Genomic DNA, 21111 nt, shown 5'->3' with positions numbered 1-21111 from the left:
CAGATGGTCAGTAGACAGAAGAAAATGTTGCAGTAAATGACATCATGGTTTTCCCAGACTAAAATGTCTCCTTCCTGCTAAAATCAATAGTTTTTTTTGTGCATTTCATGTAGGTGCTGGGACTTGTGCATTGCCGATTCATAATGTAAACCTCAACATTGACATTTTAACAAGATTAAGTATTAAATAGATCTACAATGTGCTTTAAAGCGAGTTATATATACACATTTGGTTATCAATACAGCTTTATAATAAACTTAGAACACAACATGAAGCTTTCCACTACTAACAAATTATTAAAATCTTAATACAGTGCTCCCCTTTATAAGGCAGCCCTTTATACTGTGGAACAGGTTATAAGGCGGTACGGTCATGGTTTCCATTTGCGCCATAATGTCATTACACTAACACTAGTATTCTCATTATAAGGCGGAACACAAATAGCAGTCTCTTTAACAATGGCTCCAGACTACAGCATTATAAAGGGGAGCACTGTATATAGAGGTTTTAGAAAGTGATCCTTAAAACTGAAGTGTGATCCATTAAATTGATATTGGGCATCCTGTAGAGAAACCTATGGTCTTCAGGTGGCTGAGAACATTTAGTGGAGGTTCTGTTTTCATTTTACCCAGACCTCTTGGGCTTTCTTGCATTCTGATGCTATTTCAATGTGTTACATTTTTTTTTTTAAATCTTGTTTAGTTTCATTTGTTTAATTGACTACATCAGTTTCAAACATCCACACTGCTTGGAGGGCTCACTGACCTTTAGTTAAAGATGAATTTAAAACACCAGAGAAATGCTTGGAGAAAATGAAACAGATTAATGCAGGGCAGAAATCTTGTGCAAAAAAATATTTAATTTTATGTACACATAGATAGGATCCTACAGCTTTCCAGTAACACCGTCACCCAATAATTACACCTGAAGCTTAATACATACTACATATGGCATTATGCACTGTTCAATTCATTCTCATAATTATATTGTACATTACCAAACACTTATTGACAGTAGGGAGCTATATAAATGTACTGGAACTGTTCATTGTATATTTTTGGATGCCAAAAATACCATAATAAATCAGTCACTTTTTAGAGAAAACAATTTGCTTCAAGTCAGTTCAAATTTTTCTTTGAAATATCATGAAACCAGTTATTGTACAGTGAGTTTCAAAGGCTGCCCACTTATAATCTACTCTTTGTATCAGCAGCATTGAACTGTGCCTGGACGAGTGAACAGAAGTAAGCAATGAGTGTATTCAAGTTAGATGTTAATACTTTGTTGGGATTTAAAAGTGAATCACAAAGACTTACAAGGCTAGATCACTGTTCTTTCTGATTCGCCATCAACAAGTCAGACATGAGCCCTTATTACAGGCCCTATTTGTAAAATTGTGCCGATAAGGTGGGTTGTAAACCACTATTGACATTCAACTTCAACATAGTATACTTCCGGTCACTTAGTCAGGCGCAGTTTACTGCAGCTGTAGTGAAACAAAGAGTAAACTGAATGAAGTCCCAAAGCCTCTGAAACTTGTTGCACAATTATGTTATTGAAGTTTCAGTGCAGAACATCTCAAAACAAACACGTTCCTCTAAAAGGCGTGTAATTTATTGTGGTACTGGATATAAAACAATAAAGTGAAAGTTTGTGCTGCTCGTAATGCACTACCAAAACCTCCAGTAATACCACCTCACACAATTTAAAGGCAAGGTTTAATTCTCACCCCATGTACTGTCTTTCTATGCAAAGATATTTTCTTTATACATATTTGCTGCTTGAATCTAGCAAACATTTAATGCAGACATTTACTTTTTTTTAGATCATGTCTGCTTCCCAAACAGTCACTCTCTGTTTAATATTATTGGTAGAAACAAGCAACTTAGTAAATGCACCTGACAGAATAGCCATGTGCCAAGAGCATTTACTTTCTTCCATAAAACAAAGCTTAAATACATTTTCTGCAAAGTGTTCATTTGGACAATAAACACTTGGAAAAAATCAAGTTAGGATTTGGTTTGCAGTGGACATTCTAGTTTGTTTTCATTTATTCCAGAGGTGGATCTTTGTCAATACAATTCACGAATAACTGACTACAAAGTGATCTCTGAACATTGCTGTATTTTAAGTGGCAATAAGATTTTACTCTAACATAATATACTAAAATTAGATGTAAAGCATGCTTTCGTCTTTAATGCAGTCCCGGTAGCATAATCTGTCAAATCAGATCAAATTGTTTGGAAAAATGAAATAAAGCACTTGGATGCTTAACAAACAGGATCCTAGAATACCAAGAATCAACTCACAATTCAATGACCAGCTACTTACGGTTTACATGTATAAAACCCTGTAGGAGACTGCCTGCAATCTGAATCAGCAGTCATACATTTATTTTTGGTTTGTTGTAATTAACTTTATAAGATCAACAAAAATGCTTGTTTTTGTGTGGTCTTCCTTCCCCTCAACCATTCAGTATATACAATAAAGTATTTTCTAAGAGCAACTGGATGTCTACCTAGACTAAGAAGCAGGATTCCAGTGGCAAGATTGCCTAATACCTTCAGCCACTAATATCATAGAAGTGTGAGTAAAAATGAACAACCCAATTTTTAGGAACATAAATGCAGAATTGTGATAAAGCATAGTGTCATCAATTAACTTTAAAATAACCAACAATTTAACAAAGCAACACATGTGTCTTGGTGAGCAAACACTCAACAACCGCAAATGAGCTCCACAACAGAATAACAAATTGAGAGTACAATTTAGCACAATTTTAAATAATGATAAAAGTAAGAACCTGGCCATTTGAACCTCTTCTGAACACAACATAGCCAAATGAAAAATGATACTGCTTGAACTACAGCAAAGCCATTGCTGAGGACAGTATATTTAGAAATAATAAAAGATTGCATTCTTACAGGTTTAAGTAACTAGTATTAGTTGCAGTACAATGAAGAATCTTTCTTTACTGATCACTACAAAATTTACAGAAGACACAAAATTACACTGGCCATGTTTATACCTAGAGTATCTACATCTTTCTAGTGGGGGTGGTCACGATATTCTTCATTTTCAAAATTTGCTGCTAACAATTCACACAGATTTCAGCTCATACTTCATAAATACTCATATGGATTGTGTGTTTTTTCCAGATTCTTAAAGCTCTGTGAAACACTGCCAACTGAAAACAGGAAATACCTTCAATTCTTCCAACTATATCATGGTTGAGGCATAACGGTGCTTTATATTTAAAGGATTACGTTAACAATTCATTGCTGGGTATCTGGTAATAATACTCAAATCAAGTTTCAAACATTAACTACTGCTTATACCACATGCCTTTTGTAAAGTAGCTGTAATTGCTTATAAACCACCAGAAGGATTTAAAATAGAGTGTCTGTACGAATTTACCAGATGTGATAACTTACAAATCTTTGACGTGCCTTGTGCCAAAGAAGATAAATATCCCACATATATATGTTGCTGAATATTAACTTACATAAAAAATACTATCACAGATATAAATAACTAGTCTTACTGAATCAGGGCAGTTGTAAAAACAGACAACGAATCTATAACATTGCTAAGACAGCCCAAGTTAAAGGTCATATCATTTCCAGTTAGTAATCTGCTTGTACCCAGTTGTAAAGCTCAGTACAACTTATTCACACAAAAGCAAAGACCTTAGAGATTACAGTTTAAAGTAGTGACTGAACTAGGATTTGAACCCAGGAATTATATAACTCTAAACACCAGGGCAAAACCTTTAAACAAACAATGACCTGGATGTTACTTTGCAAGTGAAGTCCTTATCACAGCATGATGATTTTTTGGAAACAGGGTGCATTTTGCATTAGGTACTCTGCATTGTGATAACTTAAGGAAGGCCTTTTTTGTTTTAAGTATCCAGTTTTAGTTTCCATTCCTCTTATAAAGTGCTTAAGGGAGCATGGTTGTCCTTTACTGTTTGAGGAGGTCCTTCAGCACTGCCCCCGCACTGCCATCAGAAGACACAGGTAAAGGTGTGAATGTAGGCAAGGCATCAGAGATGGGCTTCATCAGAAGATGGCCGGTCCCACCTGCTCCAGGGGCTGCTGTTGTCATGAGTGGCACAGCTGCTGAACGTGGGGCCAAAAAGGGATTGAAGTCTATCCTTTTGTTTGCTCCAGGAAGACCTGGAGAAATTACCACAAACTTAACATTATACTACCAACAGCCTTATAGATCAAAACTATGAACTCATGATTCTGTATTATTTCAAAATATACATTTCATCTTTGGAATATAAAAAATAAAAAACAAAAAATGTTATATACAGAACAAAAATACCTGAATCTGCCCAATGCATTCACTGCCTTCAGCCTGCTACCTTTGCCGAACAATAATCCACTCTAAAATCATTACTTTTTACTACCTGGTTATCAGTATGGTTTTCGGTCTGAGATTGATATTGTCTACAGTTAATGTTTGCACTTTCAGTGGTACGTGTTGCTGTACCAAGCAGTTTACCTGTGGCACTGGCTGCTGTGCTGCTGGAATGCTTGCCAGGTGGTGGTGCACTCAAAGGCTTCATGTCATACACAGGCAGCTTCGGTGGTGGCCTCGACTCTACTTCCAAAAACTTTACAAACAACTCGGAGAAAGACTGGAACAGAAAACAAGTATTTTTCTTCAGAATGTCATGAAACTGCAATTACATTGTCAACTCAAGCAAATGTAACATTTTATCTGCAGCACTTGCTTTGGCATCAATACAAAAAAACAAAAAAACTTGTGTTAAAACTCACATTGTTTAAAACGGATGCATGCCCTGGTCTCAGAGGTGTGTTCGGGACACTTTGAGCACTTCGGCCACCAAGCCAACTAGACACCCATCCAGTAACTCCACGACCTTCCTCCATCAGCTTTGAAAAGACAAACCACAAAATCAGAGAAATATAAGCAGTGTTATAGGAATACAGGGAAGTTGCCGTGATGCAAAAAACATTAATGAAAAATGTTAACTATAGTTCAAGAAAATCTAGCAGTAAAATATAATATTCTAGTTTAAGCCATGGTGTAACTGAATTTACCACTAATTTAAAAATCTGTGTTTCTTTAAAGCTGCATGGAAATTCTGTAAAACAGGTGGCACACATTTCCACTATTTCTGCCAACAGCAAAATCTTGAAAAAGCAACTACTTCAATAATTACCTACTTCTGCACATGTACAATTTAATAATTAAACATCACTTTAAATGATGTACTGTACTATTCAGGTTTAATTAACTGGAGACTGTTAAAGATCTTAAGACGCGTCAGTGCTGAATACACAAACTATTATATAATGACCCGACTAATACAGACATCTTTCCATTGTATTTTACTGTATTAACATCTGGTTTCACAGACCCAGATTAGAAATAACACAGGACTACATAATGCCATCTTACTTAAGGTCATCTACAATTAGTACTAATTAGTGGCGCTTGACATGACCCTAATAGGCTGTCATTCAAGGCAATGAGCTATCGGAAACAAATGACATATTCAGTCAAATCTTGTTTACACATTTTACATGACTCAACAATCATGGATTGAATAACCACAGTCAACAATGATGTTCAAGTTATAAAAAATTCAGAAGAATTATAAATACAGAACAACAATATGCTGAAGAACAATGGCTGTTATGGTGCCTTTCACACTCATAGTGTACTGCTGTAAGAAAGACAGAGACCGTTAACCAGATTTTTGTATTTATTTAATTGTGAATCCTACCTCATCCATCTCTTCTTTCTTGAGTCCCAGCACACTTCCCATTAACCTGAGAACCTCCTGTTGCTTGTTCTTTGGAGTGTGAAAGTGACCAACAAACAAGTTCCTCATTAGGACTCTAGAGAAAGTGCATTAAGTATGATTAAGCAAACTGCAGACAATTTTTAAGTTCTGTAAGAATGTAATGCAAGTTAAGTGCAACCATTAGAGAACTAGTATAGAGGGTAAAAAAGGTAACTCATTTTTACATTATGTTACCACCTTGTAGTGAAAATGACCGGCAACTTGCTCACTACAGCATTTTATATTATTTGACAACTAATTTAACAAAAAGTGCTTCCTGGTAACATTCAGGCTTTGGTTAATTTGTCTTTTGGTGAAATGAATGCTTTCAGGAATGAATTTTAGGAGTAAATTCTGTACTTACTTGTCTACTTTCCCTTCAGTACTGTTCACAAGATTCATAAGCTTATTCTGAGCATCTTCCAGCATCTCCTGTCTAAGGCCCACTATATAACAAACACAGTATGTTTCCCATACATTAGTTAAACATTGTTAGCATCCATTAACATTCCATTCAAATCAAATTCAAATGTTTCTCATTATTAATATAAATATGCATTAATGGATTGACAAATTTTCATAAAAGGCTGCCAAAGCCAGCAAGTTTCTAGTCTATGAGCCCGGCTTTTGATACGAATAACCCAGACATCCAAACATCACATGTCTTTAACCATTTAAGGCAGAATTATAAAAAATACATGTCTGGCATTCCATGGTCTTTTGCGTCAAGAATAGTAAGAACATAAATTAATACTACTGGCCAGCGAGATCATGTCTAGGAATTTATCTGGAGTTAATTAAATCAGAGGTTGTAATTTAGTACAGCCTGTGAAATTGTTGTACGTTAACAGTAAAAGCATTGTATCAAAAGCAAAGGTTTTTGGTGCCTCAGGCAACAACTTTCCAGCACACCAAAGCCAGGTTTGAATTATACCTACAGGTGCCTACTCTGTTAACCATTATCATTAATCATTATAATTAAGCATTATCAACCAGACTGGAGGCCTGTGTTTCAGAGACGTAGCACCTCACCTTGTCTATTTAATTCCTCAATTTGCTCTTCTTTCAGGTCCAGCTGATCAGTCAGTCTTGATGCAGACTCCAGGGCTGTAGTGGCTTCATCCAGATTCGTCTAAGAGTTGGGAGAGAAGATATTTGAAAATACAGTATGTCTTGATTGTTGACAAGAAAGGCAAAATAATAAATATTCTGTAGTAACGATTCCATGAAAGTTGTCTGAACTAAAGAAAAGAAAAAGTAGACCATTTTGCCAAACTGAACTGATTCCAAACAGCCACATGTTAAGAATATTTCAGTATGATAATGACTCAAATACATCAAGATTATTTATGCTTCAGCTAGAAGACGTTACGATAAAAAAGGCAATTATGGCAGGCTAAGGGGTTGGTTTGATCAACCCATACCCCACTGGGGTAAACCACAGATAGATTTTAGAGCATTTTACAGCACTGGAGAATCACCTTGGATTGAATCAACTACTTATCCTTGGTTATCACAGGATTAAACCAAAAAAAAAGTAAGTGGTGGATGCAATGGACGTCAATTCTCCAGTGCTGTAAAATGCTCTAACAAAACCCAGCTGTGGAAGTGCTTTACATAGTTATGACCATAGCCACATATCTAACATGTCAGAACAAGTACGTTAAAAACATTTATTATAAAAAAAATGTTCAATAGAAGTGTGGTTCTTTTTACTATGTTTGGTTCAATATTTGATCACCCTTTTATTTCCTATAACATTTTATTGGGAAGTGGAAAATCATTTCAACGCAGAGGCTTTTTGCCTGGTTCAGTTAACTGTGCACATTGCTACGTATTGCTATGGATTTTTCCTCAGGCATCTGAAGAGAACATACCTGCAGGCTTGACACTCTGTTCTCCAGTTTTTCTGCTTTCCTCTTCCACTCTGCCTTTTCCTTCTTGTGCTTCTCCAGTTCTGCTGAATACATTGCTTTCTCCTCTAGAATAAAAAACAAGACTCAATTATTTGTTCATATTTGTATTTAAATTGACATGATAAAACGCATCAATTCTAGTTTTACGATGATACCATAGGTTTATAAGTTTGTTTTCCCAATATTGGGAAGCACATCTGCCATCTCTTGTCTTGAGTCACCTTGTTGGAATTGTTCTAGCACCATCTGCAGGTTGGAGAGTGACACTGCATACTGTTTCACTTGCTCTTGTGACATGTTCAGTTGTATTAAGGTTTCATCTCTCTGACGCACAACAGTGTTCAATTGCTCCTGTAATGATTCCACTTGCATACTTGCTTGGTTGCTAAAATAAAATAAAACATAAAAAATACAGCATAAAGAGACTAATATTTGCACGCACACCAAAAAAATCAACTGTATATATCTAATAGTCTTCTTGTTTTCCTTTCCAACAAATACTTTATTTTCTTCCATATTCTATTTTTCAATATATTTCAATATATAAAGCTCTCTTTGTGCACCTTTTAAGTTACCAGCATGATGGTAACTTTTCAAAACCTTGACAACAGACCAAATTTGACAAATCAATACATTACCATTAATTGTTTTATTGAATTTGGTCGCTACCAACCTGCACGTATCTCTTCAGAATTGAGTGAGAAAACAATAAACAGTGCCAAACAGGTTTGTTTGCTACAGCTGTATATATATATACCTTGCACTTTCCACAGCACTGGAGGAGAAGTCTAGCTTTTCTTGTAGGACTGTGACCTTTCTCCTCAATTCTGTCTCTCGGTCCCCTGCAGCAACAGCTTCCCGGGTGTATGAATCCTCCATCTCGATCAGGTGATTACGCAGACGATCCAGCTCCTGTGCTAGCCGCTGCTCCTTGTCACGCAAGTGCTGCAACTGAAATCACAGTTCATGCCTTTGATGCTCAGCTTGTTAAACCTTTACTTCTATTCAAATCCGTATAAATGTGTGTATCACATACTCAGTTTCAGCAAAAATGCTGACTTTAGTCATTGGTAAAGTTGGTAAATACTATAAGATAACAAGGGTGTTAGTCTTGGGCACTGAAAAGTTTCCATAGAGAATAATCAGTTAGGCATGCTGATCTATATTCTGGTCACAAGGTATCTGATTTGGTTTACAATAATTATGAAAAATATTTACCTCATTCTGAATAGCACTTGTTTCCATCTGCTTCTGCTTTAGAGCTAGCATCATCTGGTCTCTCTCTTTTTGGAATTTGACTGCCTTTTCGTGCATTGACTTTACCTCATTCAACAACTGGTTTAATTCACCCGATTTACCCTGTTAAGAGATTGCACAGGGTTTATTAAAACAAATATTCAGAGCAAAGCTAATGTTTTATGAAGGAATTCGGATTTTAAACTGAATGAAACAGGTTATTCAAGTAGTGAATGAAAGTGAAATGTTCCCAAAATCTATAGTTTAAAGCTACTAACCTGCTCCCTTTCCTTCAGCATTTTCTCCAAGGCAGATGCCTTTTCCCTCATGGAATTTGACTCAAACTCTTTCTCCCTCAAAAGCATGGAAAACTGCATGTTTGTCTCCTGCAAGGCTCTGAACTCAGTCTCTTTCTCTCTGGACTTCACCATTATTTGGTCATTCTCCTCTTTTAGCTTGTGAATGTCCATTTCCAAAATCAATGTTCTTTCTTTGAGATTGGTCACTGCTTGTTTCAGCACTTCATTGTCATTTTCTTTGTTTCTCAGACTTTCAGTCAAAGGGTTCAGCTGGTCACCTTTGGATTTGATAAGAAGATCTTTTTCTCTTAGAGATTTCTGAAGAACATCGAGTCTATCCTTTGTCTGCTTGATCTCAGATGCTGCTGCTGCTTGTCCTTTTTTTTCACTCTCGGATGCAGAAGCCAAAGAGTTAGACAACCGATGATTATTTTCTTTAAGCGTCCTTATAGCTGTATCTTTCTCCTCTATAACTTTCCTCAAATGTTCCAGCTCAAGATGCAGCCTTTTTACCTGTCCTTCATTCTCTTCCAGAATTGTACCTTCGGATGGAGTAGCTGTCATTAAAGGAGTTATTACTTCTGGAATGTGCACTTCTAGATTTAGGCCTAGTTTTTCAACTAGGAAGTCCTTGGTGCTACTAAGCTGACTGATACTTTGCTGAACCTGAGCAAGCTCCTGACTTAGACTACCTAGCTGCTTCTCCTTCTGTTCATAACCCTGGATCAAGCTGTTATAATGGACAGACAGTTTAGAGTTGCAGTCGTTTTCGGATGAGACCTGGCTTTGTAGTTTGATAAGCTCTTCCTGGAGCTGAGCCGACTCATGCTGCATGTTCTTGACGGTGGTAATAACCTGCTGCTTCCATTCCTCCATCTTCTTCACCTGCTGCTTTAAGTTGTCCCGTTCCTGGAGAAGCTCTTCAAACTGATTACTACTCACACCACTTGATTCGCTGCCCGGACTGCTATTGGACGTTTGAAGGACTGCCAACAAGGTTTGGCATTTCTGTGTCAAGGCATCTATCTCAATGTCTTTTTCCCTGATGATTCTTGAAAGGTTTTGGATAGTCTCTCGCACCATGTCTTGGCTTCCAATATCATTCATGCTAGACATCTTCTGATTTTCTTCTTGGAGCTTCAGAAGGGTAGTTTCTTTGGCAGCTACAATGTCCATGAGTCTATGATATTCAGACTTCAGCTGACTGTTCTCTCTAGTCTTCTCATTCAACACTGCCAAAACTTGTTCTCTTTCTATTGCATAAGCTTGTATCTGTTGTTGCAGATAGACACCATCTTGCATGTAGGTTCCAGAGGTGACCCTTGCACGAAGAGCTTGTATCTCCAAGTCCTTCTGCTGGACGATCAAAGTAAGTTTACCAATTTCATCTTTTGAGACAACCAGCTGATCCAATTGTTTGGTCAAGAACAAGTTCTTCTCATTAAGAAGATTCATCTCTATTTCTTTTTCCTTCATCCCATTGACCAGTCTGTCAATCTCAACTTTGGACAAATCATGTTTCTCATTCCCATTCTCCCGGTTCAATGACTCGCTCTTATCTTCCTGCAGAATAACTGAATCAGTGTGGATTACTTGCATTTCCCTCTGAAACTGCATCTTGATCTGATCTATGGACTCCTGAAGGCTAACAATCTCCTTATCTTTCTCCAAAATGAGTTTCTCATATGTAAAAGTCATGGTTTTGGCCTGATCCAGCTCCCTTTCTTGTTCCTGCAAGGAATCCTGAAAGCTTCCTTTTTGCTCCATCATTATCTTCTTTAGATCCGTTATCTCATCTTCTAAGCCATCCTTTTTTGTTTTGAGTTGTGCGATCTCAGTCTCCAGTTCTGTTATTATATCCAGAGTTTTGGGCTCAGCAATGGGTTGGGGTCTACTCTGCTGGTCCTTCAGACGATCGATTTCCTCTTTGAGATGACTGTTTTCTTCTTTCATCACACCAAGCTGCGTATCTTTTTCTTCAAGGGCATGCTTAAGGACCTGACATTCTTTAGTTGCCTTGGCATACCTCTCCAGTTCCTTTTGAGATTCTGTCACCCTTTCTTTAAACTTTTCCATAAACACATCCTTCTCTTTGATTAACTCTGTCAGCTGTTTCTGTCCAGATAAGCTAGATGTCAGCATCTCTTTAGTTTCTTGGTGGTCAGCTTCCACTTGCTCAATGCTTTGTTTTAGCTCGGATATCTCAAAGTCCTTTTGCTGGTTTAATTTAACCAGGCGCTCATGCTCTGTTTGCAAGGCAGAGGCATCCATGTTCCGTGCCTTTGTAAGCTCCTCAATAGTTTGCCGATATTGTTTAGCCTGTTCCATTAACCTCTTTTCAGTCTGGTTCAGTTCAGTTTCCAATTGTACCTTTTCCATTCTTAAAGCTTCCAGCCTAGTGTCTTTTTCCATGGTGACCTTGTCTTTAACAGATTGTGCATCTCTAAGCTGCTGATTCACAACTTCTAGACTCCCCTTAACATTCATGTAATCTACTTGCAACTTTTTAACTTCCATTTTGAGCTCATAATTTGTAGCCAGTACTTTTTCATGCAAGTTTTTGCTTTCTGAAATTTCTCGCCTCAATTTAGAAATTTCTCTTTCCTTTTGTTCAAGTAGCTCCTCCTGCTGCCCACTGTCTGAAGTGCTGTCACCAGACTTTGATAACTCCAGCTTGGCTGCAGAAAGCTCCTCTTCAGTTTTCTGCAGCTGTTCCTTCAGCTCAGTGTTCTCCTTCTTAAAATTTGCGCTGCGCTCTTGAGCTTTCCCCAGTTGCTGTTTGAGGTCCTTCATGGTTTCCTGGACTTGCTGTTTACTCATGTGCATATCATTGAGGGTAAATGCACTCTGGCTCAGTTTTTCACGCTGTGACTCTATCTCCCTTTGCATTGTCTTGTGTTGTGACTCACGTTTGACCAGATCCTTTCTAGTGCTCTCCAGTTCCAATTGTAATCGATCTATGGTGATATCTGCCTCTTTACGTTGTTGCAACAGCTGATCCTTGATTGAAATCAGGTGCTGAAATATTAAAACAGTTCAGCTGTGAAACAATTCTAAAAAAATGAACCCTTACATCTAGCTCAGGATCACTAACTGTCATATGTAACAAAACAATTTATTGCTAATCATACACAGTTACATGTCTTTCTAAAGCAAGCATACCAATGATAAGCCACATACATTACTTGAAGAGTAGTTCTGATTTCCATGCTTGATAAGAATATTCTCTAATGTTTATATGGGTTATCAAGCATGATTTGGGGGACACAGATGAGTCCTCAGGACATGCCTTTTTAACACTAAAAACAAACATATAAAAGAATTCCAGACACCAGTATTCTTAATTCCTAACTGCAGAAATCAATGACCTAGCTTTTAAAACTTTACCTTGAAGTTGTATGCAACTTACCAGAGTTGCCTCTTGGTTTTGTTTGTCTAATTCTTCTACTTCTGCCATCAGTGTGTCCCTTTCCATGGTGCAGTCTGCCAACAGTCTTTCTTTTTCTTGCAGTTTTTCACTCAGTTCTTTCACTTCCAATAACTTTGATCTAAGTTCTTCATTAATTCCAGTATTGTCCTCAACCGTTTGCTGAGGTTTTATGTTTTCAAGATGTTCCTGCAGAATTGTCTTAAAAAAAAAAAAAAAAAAAAAAAGAACACCACATTTCTGTATAAAACATTAAGAAATATAATTTATAGACAAGATAACTACTTATAATATAGCATACTATTGGTGTTAAAATTGTAATATACAGTCAGTTTTTTATATTTAAAATCCCACAACTACAGTATTACACAACTTTTAAAAACACTAGTACTAGTTTTTTGACAGCACATACCTTTTCTTTTTCTATCTGTTCTTTTTCTTCCTTCAAGGTCTTAATTATTGTATTCAATTCTGAAATGTCTGCATGTTCTACTTCAGCTTTTGACTGAAAAAAATAAATGAAATAGTGTACATATTTTTACAGTTTAAGAGATGGTTTTAAAAAAAAACAAACATATTTATTTTTGTTTGACAAATGGATTCTCCAAAGAGTTATTTACAGATTCAGAACTTAAAAGGATGTTTAACAGCCTAATAAATCAAACCCATTTTCACTGTTATAAACTTGAATTCTGACATCGTCATAACCCAGAAAAAGTTATGTTTGACCTATTCAATGTTTAGACAGACATCCAGGTACTGCAAGTAGTAGAGCTGCTAGCAAAGCCACAAAAATAAAGACTTGTCTACTCTCTGTGGAATTCAAAAATACAATTTTTTTTTCCAGAAAAATGAGAGAAAAAAAAAAGAGCAGGTGTTTACTGGTGTCATGGCTAAATGTTCAAGACAGGTCAACATTCTTGCTTGGCAAAATTCACCCTTGCAAAGTTCAACTCCAAAACCACTGCAGAGATGCAAGCTACAGTATTAGTGAATGTTTCTCTTACTAAACATGTCATGCAAAAAAATATATATTTCTACCTGATTTTGATTTTTCAGCCTTGTTATTTCCTTTTCTGCATCTGCAAAATAATAATTATATATAAAAATGTTTTATGCAACTTGTTGTACATTTTAAAAATGATTTAAAATAAAAAATAAAATAACCAAACAACTATCACAGACGTCCTACCTACTAATGCTTTTCTCAAGCCGATAATCTCATTTTCCAGATGTGATATTTGCATAGATTTTTCTGTTTGATCATCCACTCTGGTCTGAAGCTCATCTACAGTGTTCTGCAGTCTTTTGTAAGTCTGCATTAATGTATCTGTCTCAGCCTGAGCATTTTCCTTTTCTTGAAGCAAGGTGACACGCTCCTGCTCAGCAGTGATGAGGCTTTCAGTCATCTCTTTTATCTTGTGCTCCAGTTCTTCTGTGCTGTGTTTTCTGGAAGTCGGTTCAATCTCCATAGCACGAATGGTCTGCTGCTGCACTGAGGCTTTGAAATGTTCTGGGGTCCCTGCGCTGGAGCCACCTGAAAATTGATAAGGCATTAAGAGATGCACAGGTTCTCTCTAGATGGCAAGCTCAACAGTTCAACACAAAAAGGCAGATAAAAAATAAACAAATCACATTTGTCTTACAAGGCTTTAAATTGTAGAATGTCATGGTTGCAATTTGAAGACAGAATTATTAATTAGTACAGCATTAAAAGCTTGCCTATAATTCCAATTTATAAATGTTTTTACCAGCTTTCCTGACTACTATTGCAGATTTTTCATTAGTTTGAAGGTTAACGATCGCTTCTACTGCAATTTCCATGACAGTAATTAAGCTCTATTAAAACAACTTTCATCTTGTTCCCATGTGGTTGATGGAAACATGGCATTAAAAATGTAATTGAAAGTTTTGTTTTCACCTGGCTGTAACTGCTCCTCCAACTCTTCAATTCTCTCTTCATACTCGGCAAGTTCGTCCCGATGCCGGCATGTAATCTCTGCCAGTTTATGCCTGTGTGCATCTTGCAATGCTGAGAGCTCATGCTGGTGTTCATCAATTTCCCGACTCATAGTTTCTTTTAACTCCTGGTATAATAAAATAAATACATAAAAGGTATTTGTGTGGTTGAAATCACTAAGGGACCGATTACACAAATATTCTGAGAGGCATCAAATAATTGCAATATTTATCTTTCTAGTTTTATACAATAATTTTGTTCCTCTGAAAATTTTGTTTCAACCTGCTTCAAAAAGGGTCCTAAATGCTGGGATAGAGCTATGAATTGGCTGATGGTGTCAAATCAGACAAACTCAGGCTAGATATTGGAAAAGTATGGGGTGGAATTGGCACAATGGGTTGCCACAATACATTTACTTGGAAGGTGATGATGATAAAAAAAAAAAAAAAAAAAGTATTTCATAAGCATCTCAAATAAACTGCATGTGTCTCTTACCTTAATAGTTTTTTGCAGCTTGTAGATCTCACCCTGGTTAGTACTGACTGCCCCTTCAGTTTTAGATGTCTAAATCAAATATTGAAAAGTTTGGTGTTACAAATGACATAACAAAATTCAAATCTCACTTTTGTTACATCGACAAACTACTTAATACTAAGACTTGGCACTAGATTTACCAGGTTTGTAAAAACCTAGAAATTTGGCTCAAACAAATAGTATGTGTTTGATGTTGCCCTTTGCTGTTAGCATGCAGAGCACTATTTTTTTATTACTTTCACTTAAGAATTTTAACCCTTTGCAGTCCATTTATTCAGTGCTTGTCAGGCGCATCAGGTCCAATTTATTTTCACACGCGCTGTTTTTTTACATGCACTGTTCAACTTTTTTTCAGAGTAGAACAGGTTTAAAAGGCATTGAATTGCAAAAGGACACTCAGTACTGTATCTCCAGCCAAACCCCACCACTTGTTCGCTGTATTTTTTACATACCTCTTTCTAGACGTGCATACTGATAAATCCTCTCCTGATAATTCATTTTATCACCAAACTCCTCAATAATGCAATCCAAGTCATTATTTTATTACTATAACATCTCAAAAAGCTCTGCAAATGTCTGTGGTATTCTTTGAGCGCAGGATGCAAAAGCAGCTACCCCCTTTGTTATGTCTGTGTTATCTCTGTAGTTCATCCTATCAGTCTCACTTGGCCATTGAAAGGTTTTCTCTGCTTATTCCCGGAGAAAAAACAACTATAGACCCGTGTTTTACGTCTTTTTGATGGAAAGGGAAAATTGGTCCGACATAGTACCACAAAGGGTTAAAGTTAGAGGAGAGACTATATAGAATATAAGTAGCATACAAATCGCCTTTAAATCAATAAATGCCCATAATAGAGAACACATTTCATGTGACATTACAAAGAAAATGGTAAAACTGACCTGTGACAGAGTCCTCCAGTGAGAGACTTCTGCCTGGAGTTTGGACACCTCATTGGACAGGCGGTTGATCTCCTGCTGAGACCAGATCACATCTCCAAAGTCCATGTCATCGCCCTGAAAGCTTGGATGAGGTCTATCACTAGAAAGAAAGGAGGTGGATGTGGAGGTGGCAGACAATATGGCAGCATCGCCTTGAGCAGACTGTGCAACTGTCTGCAGTTTGTGCAGCTGATCCTGCAGGGTATTCTGCCTGGCTTTCAGGTGGCTTATCTCCACCTAAAAGCAAATTAAAAAAAAATATATATATACATATTTAGTATCAATGACCAATTTTTATTCTGTTCACAGAATTCAATTACTTCATAAGTCTGGTCTTCATCCTTCTAGAGAAGGAAAAAAAAAAAAAAAAATCAAACACCATACTAGAGCTGACTGCAAATGTGAGTGGGGTTCAAACTCATGCTGTTACTGGGATTCAAAATTAATTTAAGCAATAAAATATTACCCCTCACCAACAATGTGTGCTAAACCTTTGCCAACTTTTAAAACAACTGTAATTTCCTAACTGACTTTTTAGCTGCAGATTGCTATATAACTTTTGAAAATTTGATTTGTATACTGAATGAGGTCACTGTAAAGTTAAGTGGCCATTCTGAGCTAGAGTACTGCATCGAGTTGGGTACCCGCACTGCCTGCGGGTGACTTGCAAAAGCAATCGGGTTCAGGTCAAAATGTGAACTTTTTTGCGGTTTGCGGTTGGGGTCCAAAATAACATTTTTCTGAATTTGAATCACCAAAAACGTTTTCTCTCCTTTCAGCATACTCGTCTGTAACCCTTTCCCAAATAACGTATTAGAAGGTAAATGCACCAGTATTTCCTGCACTAAAGCAGGAGGTAATTAGGAAGGAGTCAGCTGACTAAGCAGTGTTGTTCTAGATCTATTAATCATGTCTGCTTGGTGATATTAAAAAAGTTTGTGAACGAGATGAAAAGATAGCGCTGGGTTTCTATCATGTAGTGGACAATAGCGCGAGAGGTAAATTAGAAGTGTGGAATTATTTTGGAATCACAGCAAATGAAAAAAATGAACATGTGACTGGATTTGTTGTTTGTAAAACCTATCAGTATGTTTTTGTAAACGGCCACAAAACTGGTACATCATCTCTGCGAAAGTACAGGTGTAGCTCTCTTTCAACTGGTGGCATGAAAGGGACAGGAATTTTATAGTAGTGATAGTTAATATGTTACAATGTTAAAATATATGCAGACCACTAGAGAAAGCTACCATGCTGTATAGCCTATTGTGTAAACTCAATCCATGGAGAATGGTAGAGATATATGTGTGTGAATATGGGAGCGTGAGAGAGTCAGTTGGATGCCCACAGTAAATAAAGAACAAACACTTGCGTGTCTGGGTCGCGTCGCGGGTAAGAAGATGTTGTTGCAGCGGGTTGCAGGTCCAGGTCAGAAGCGGGTTGGACCTATACATTTTGAGCCGCTGCTTTTTTGAAAAAGTCCTTCATAGATCAATGAAATTTAGCAGGTAGAGAAAACAAACAATATCTAAATTTTGAAAAGTTCAAAGTTGCCAAGCGATTTTACCTAAAACAAATACAGTTCACTGTCATGTCCTGTGCCTGGGTTGTAAAGAAATACCTCTTTCTGCTGTAATTGACCCCTGTACTCAGAAGACTGTTGTTTTATCTGGATTTCTGCAGCTTCGTGCTTCTCCTCTAGCTCCATGTGGATTTTTTTCAATCGTTCATACTAGGGAAAAAAAGATAGTACAAACTAATCAGATAATGTATAAAACACAAATGACAGTTGCCTGCAGCTGTGATATGAACTAGTAGGAAGTTTACATGTAGAAATAATCTAATTTTACACTGACCTCTGACTTCTGTGCGATATAGGCTGCTTCCAGCTCTTTATGCTGCAGTTCAGTGGCAGCATCTGTGGAAAGAAAAAATATTTAGCCAATTAAGATGTCTGATAAACAGATTGTCCAAAAATGTCAATAGACAAAAATGTATTAGTTGCATAATGCTAAGAGATGTAATGCTGTTAAAACTAGGTCACAACATTGTTGAAAAATTACCCCCCCCCCCCCCCTTTTTTTTTTTTTTTTTTTTTTTTTAACATGAACGCTGCTTTTTTATTGATATGTTGGTAATATCACTACAATCCAAACTAACTAAATCTTGAGTGCGCATCAATTTGTTTGTGCATTGAAGTATTGTGTAGTGTCCTAAAAGCAGGATAGGCAAACAACTGCATTAAGAGCTCAATATATATGTAAAACATGCTGCCCAGCCCTGGTTTTACCAGCTGGTTTAAAATACTACACATTCCACAAAGAAGAAAGTGGAAGTTTATTTCAGAGTAGACTCAGCCATTATCATGCAGTTGCCAAGTGCATTATCTTGACCTTGCTAATATAAGCATTGCAGTACATAACTGGATAATCCCACAGATCATCCACATTTACAGTACAGCAAACAAAGATAACACCACCCTGCTTGCCCTACCAAATAACATAATTCCCTGAGAAGCAAAATAACATGAACAGTGCACAATGAGTGGAATAAAAAATAAAAAAAAAGTATGTTTGATGGGTTATGAGTAACAGTCAATGCAGTAGGCCTAAATTATATTAGATCTGTGTATTCTCAAGGCAGACCTATAACAAATTACCACCCAAAAAAGTACATGATTACTTGAACCTGCTGCCCCAGTCACTGAGAACACTCTCATGACTCACTGAATATTTGGAAGATCAAAGTTCTCTACAAGGCAGCTTGATCTTAATCAGACAGACAACGTTTACTCTATCAGCTAAGTCTGTGTTACAGATAGGTTACTTCCTCTAATATATTTTCAGTGTAGCTCATATGCCCTTGGGGAAGTGCTCATATTGGAACAGCTAATCTGTTTGAAGCATTAAAGTATGAATGCCTATGAATACACACCATTATACCACAAAAAAGAACTTCTGTACTTCAGGTTACTTAATGGCATTCCAGGTTTATTGGTTTTCAGTTACAGCTGCATCACCTGTGTATACTCCATAGTATTAGTTACCAGAAGGCTAGTTATTAATTAATTAAAAAGCTCAGGTCTTTATTTTCTGAGTACATTTTTGTTTAGGGGTATTCATATATTTAAGTCACACTACAGCACACACTATATATGTTTCTTTAAATAAAGCATGTTTTCAACTGGAATATAGTCTTTAAATCTACAAGTTTGTTATTTTAACATTACGGTCAAACGCATGTCTTTCCATTAAGTCCCGTTAGAGGTTCTGTTTTCTGTTAGTATTGTACTTGACTGTGCATCCATATGTGCCATCATGTGCACATCGCAGTTGGTCCTGCACTATATGAACATTTTGCATACAGTTTACAATATTTACACTGTATTGCTATGAGATTTCTTCAAGGCTTTAAGAATATTTTCTTAAGCAGACAAACAGAAATACATACCCCCAACTTCTTCTGTACCCTCTAGGAGAATGTCTTTGGTAAAGCTAGAGATCTGGCCGGTAAACGTTGACAGACTCCCACCAACCTGCCCTAGAGACTGTCCAAGCCCCGTACCGATCCCACCAAGCCAAGAAGCCATTTCTGTAACGGGAGAGTCGAGACCACGACCTATAAATAACCGGGTAGTGTCCTCATAAATGCTTTTACTTAAATATTAATGTACTGTCAATATAAAACGTCAACAGCGTCAAAAAAAAAAAAAAAAAAAAAACACCTAAAAAACACAATAACCAACCAAACTATTCGATTGCGCTTTGTTGAAGAACTTGATACGATTTTAAGCCGGGTATTACACCGTGTTACCGAGGCGGCTTGGAGTTTGAGATTTTCGGTTAATTCCTGCAAGAAAACCCGAGGCTTTGTTAAACTTGACCGACCGGGGAAAGGAACAGCTAGTTTCTCGAAAACAAACAAAACATTGACAGGTTCAGGCAGTCCAATAGAAATGTCAACAATTTCAAATATTAAGCGACAGGTTTTCAATCCCCAGTGTTATTGTTTTTATGTCAGTGTGTACAGCTGTTTTCCCCTGCCAACTCGACGACAGCCATGTCCACACTGCTCTCTGTGTGGTACGTGGACAGCAACACAGCAGCATCATGGGATGCTGGCGGACCAACAAGTGAACTGGAAGATTTCTATTTCAAAATACGCTGTAGTGAAGTTTTGTTACAGTCTGCAAAACTGAAACCATACGAATTATTTTTTCTCTCTCTTTTTGGTTGAAATATTAGACTTTTTTTTTGTATTTCTCCCCCGAAAAAAGCAGCCTCCCTTCTACTGGAGTAAAAGCCTTCATGACAGAAATGTAAGTTGTGGTTTAATGGGGAAGCATTTGATAAATCATTTTTTTCTTATTTCTGACAAACTATGAGTTAAGTTCTTGGTCTACCATGAATACTGTTTGGAAGGCTTTAAGAAAAATGTCTTCCATTTATTTATGCTACTTCTGTCCTCATAGTTTGCAGATCAAGTCATGATAATGACAAGTTCATGTGAATAATTAGCATTCTGTTGAAAATAATTACTTTTTGTCAATTTATTAAACAATAATGTATGGAGAAGCATTTGGAAATGGCATCTGTCAGCCGAATAAACACATGCTAAAGCCAAATTAATGTGTATGATTATGAACCTTGCCTGTGATCTGCTTTTGTCAATGCCGCAGGGACCATACACTGATTTGTTGAGATAAATAGTAATATATACAACACCACGTGCAAGTACTGAGTAAATACAGTGCACGCATTCGCCATTTCTAGCATCGTTAAAGTAAATATCATTTGGAATTGTGAACTTATACCTTACAAGTCTGAAGAGGCATTTTGTTTTGCCACCATGATCCCGAGCATCGACTCAGGCTTGCAGTACAATCGTTGTTTACTCACTCTTCCATACAGTAAACAGCCTTGGATGCTAGCATCTCCGCACAGCTTGAATGCTCATGAGCATACAGTAGTGTTTAA

General features: G+C 37.0%; 1 protein-coding gene across 1 annotated transcript; it reads right to left on the bottom strand.

Annotated features, from left to right (window-relative positions):
- Positions 1-839: 839 nt before the first annotated feature.
- On the bottom strand, positions 840-20211 carry LOC121325007 (thyroid receptor-interacting protein 11-like). Its single transcript, XM_041267291.1, has 21 exons — positions 19586-20211; positions 17992-18053; positions 17757-17867; positions 16100-16375; positions 15161-15229; positions 14627-14792; positions 13898-14242; positions 13747-13787; positions 13118-13210; positions 12688-12906; positions 9258-12296; positions 8962-9102; positions 8501-8694; positions 7965-8128; positions 7705-7808; positions 6860-6959; positions 6192-6273; positions 5768-5882; positions 4794-4910; positions 4516-4651; positions 840-4181 (listed from the first exon to the last, which is right to left on the bottom strand). Exons 1-21 carry the CDS (start codon positions 19722-19724, stop codon positions 3967-3969), a joined length of 5928 nt encoding a protein of 1975 aa, XP_041123225.1. The 5' UTR covers positions 19725-20211; the 3' UTR covers positions 840-3966.
- Between the last annotated feature and the right edge of the window lie 900 nt (positions 20212-21111).

This window comes from Polyodon spathula, chromosome 12, assembly GCF_017654505.1.
Source record: "Polyodon spathula isolate WHYD16114869_AA chromosome 12, ASM1765450v1, whole genome shotgun sequence".
Classification (NCBI taxonomy): domain Eukaryota; kingdom Metazoa; phylum Chordata; class Actinopteri; order Acipenseriformes; family Polyodontidae; genus Polyodon; species Polyodon spathula.
This window is presented reverse-complemented; position numbering and strand designations above follow the sequence as displayed.

What these genes read in the sequence shown, in the direction of transcription:
- LOC121325007 (XM_041267291.1), bottom strand. Translation starts at nt 19,724, where the DNA reads ATGGCTTCTTGGCTTGGTGGGATCGGTACGGGGCTTGGACAGTCTCTA. An exon ending in CTTGAGAAAAGCATTAGTAG is followed by an intron (nt 13,788 to 13,897) that starts GTAGGACGTCTG and finishes ATTATTTTGCAG; the next exon opens with ATGCAGAAAAGGAAATAACA. An exon ending in TGCTGAAGGAAAGGGAGCAG is followed by an intron (nt 9,103 to 9,257) that starts GTTAGTAGCTTT and finishes ATCTCTTAACAG; the next exon opens with GGTAAATCGGGTGAATTAAA.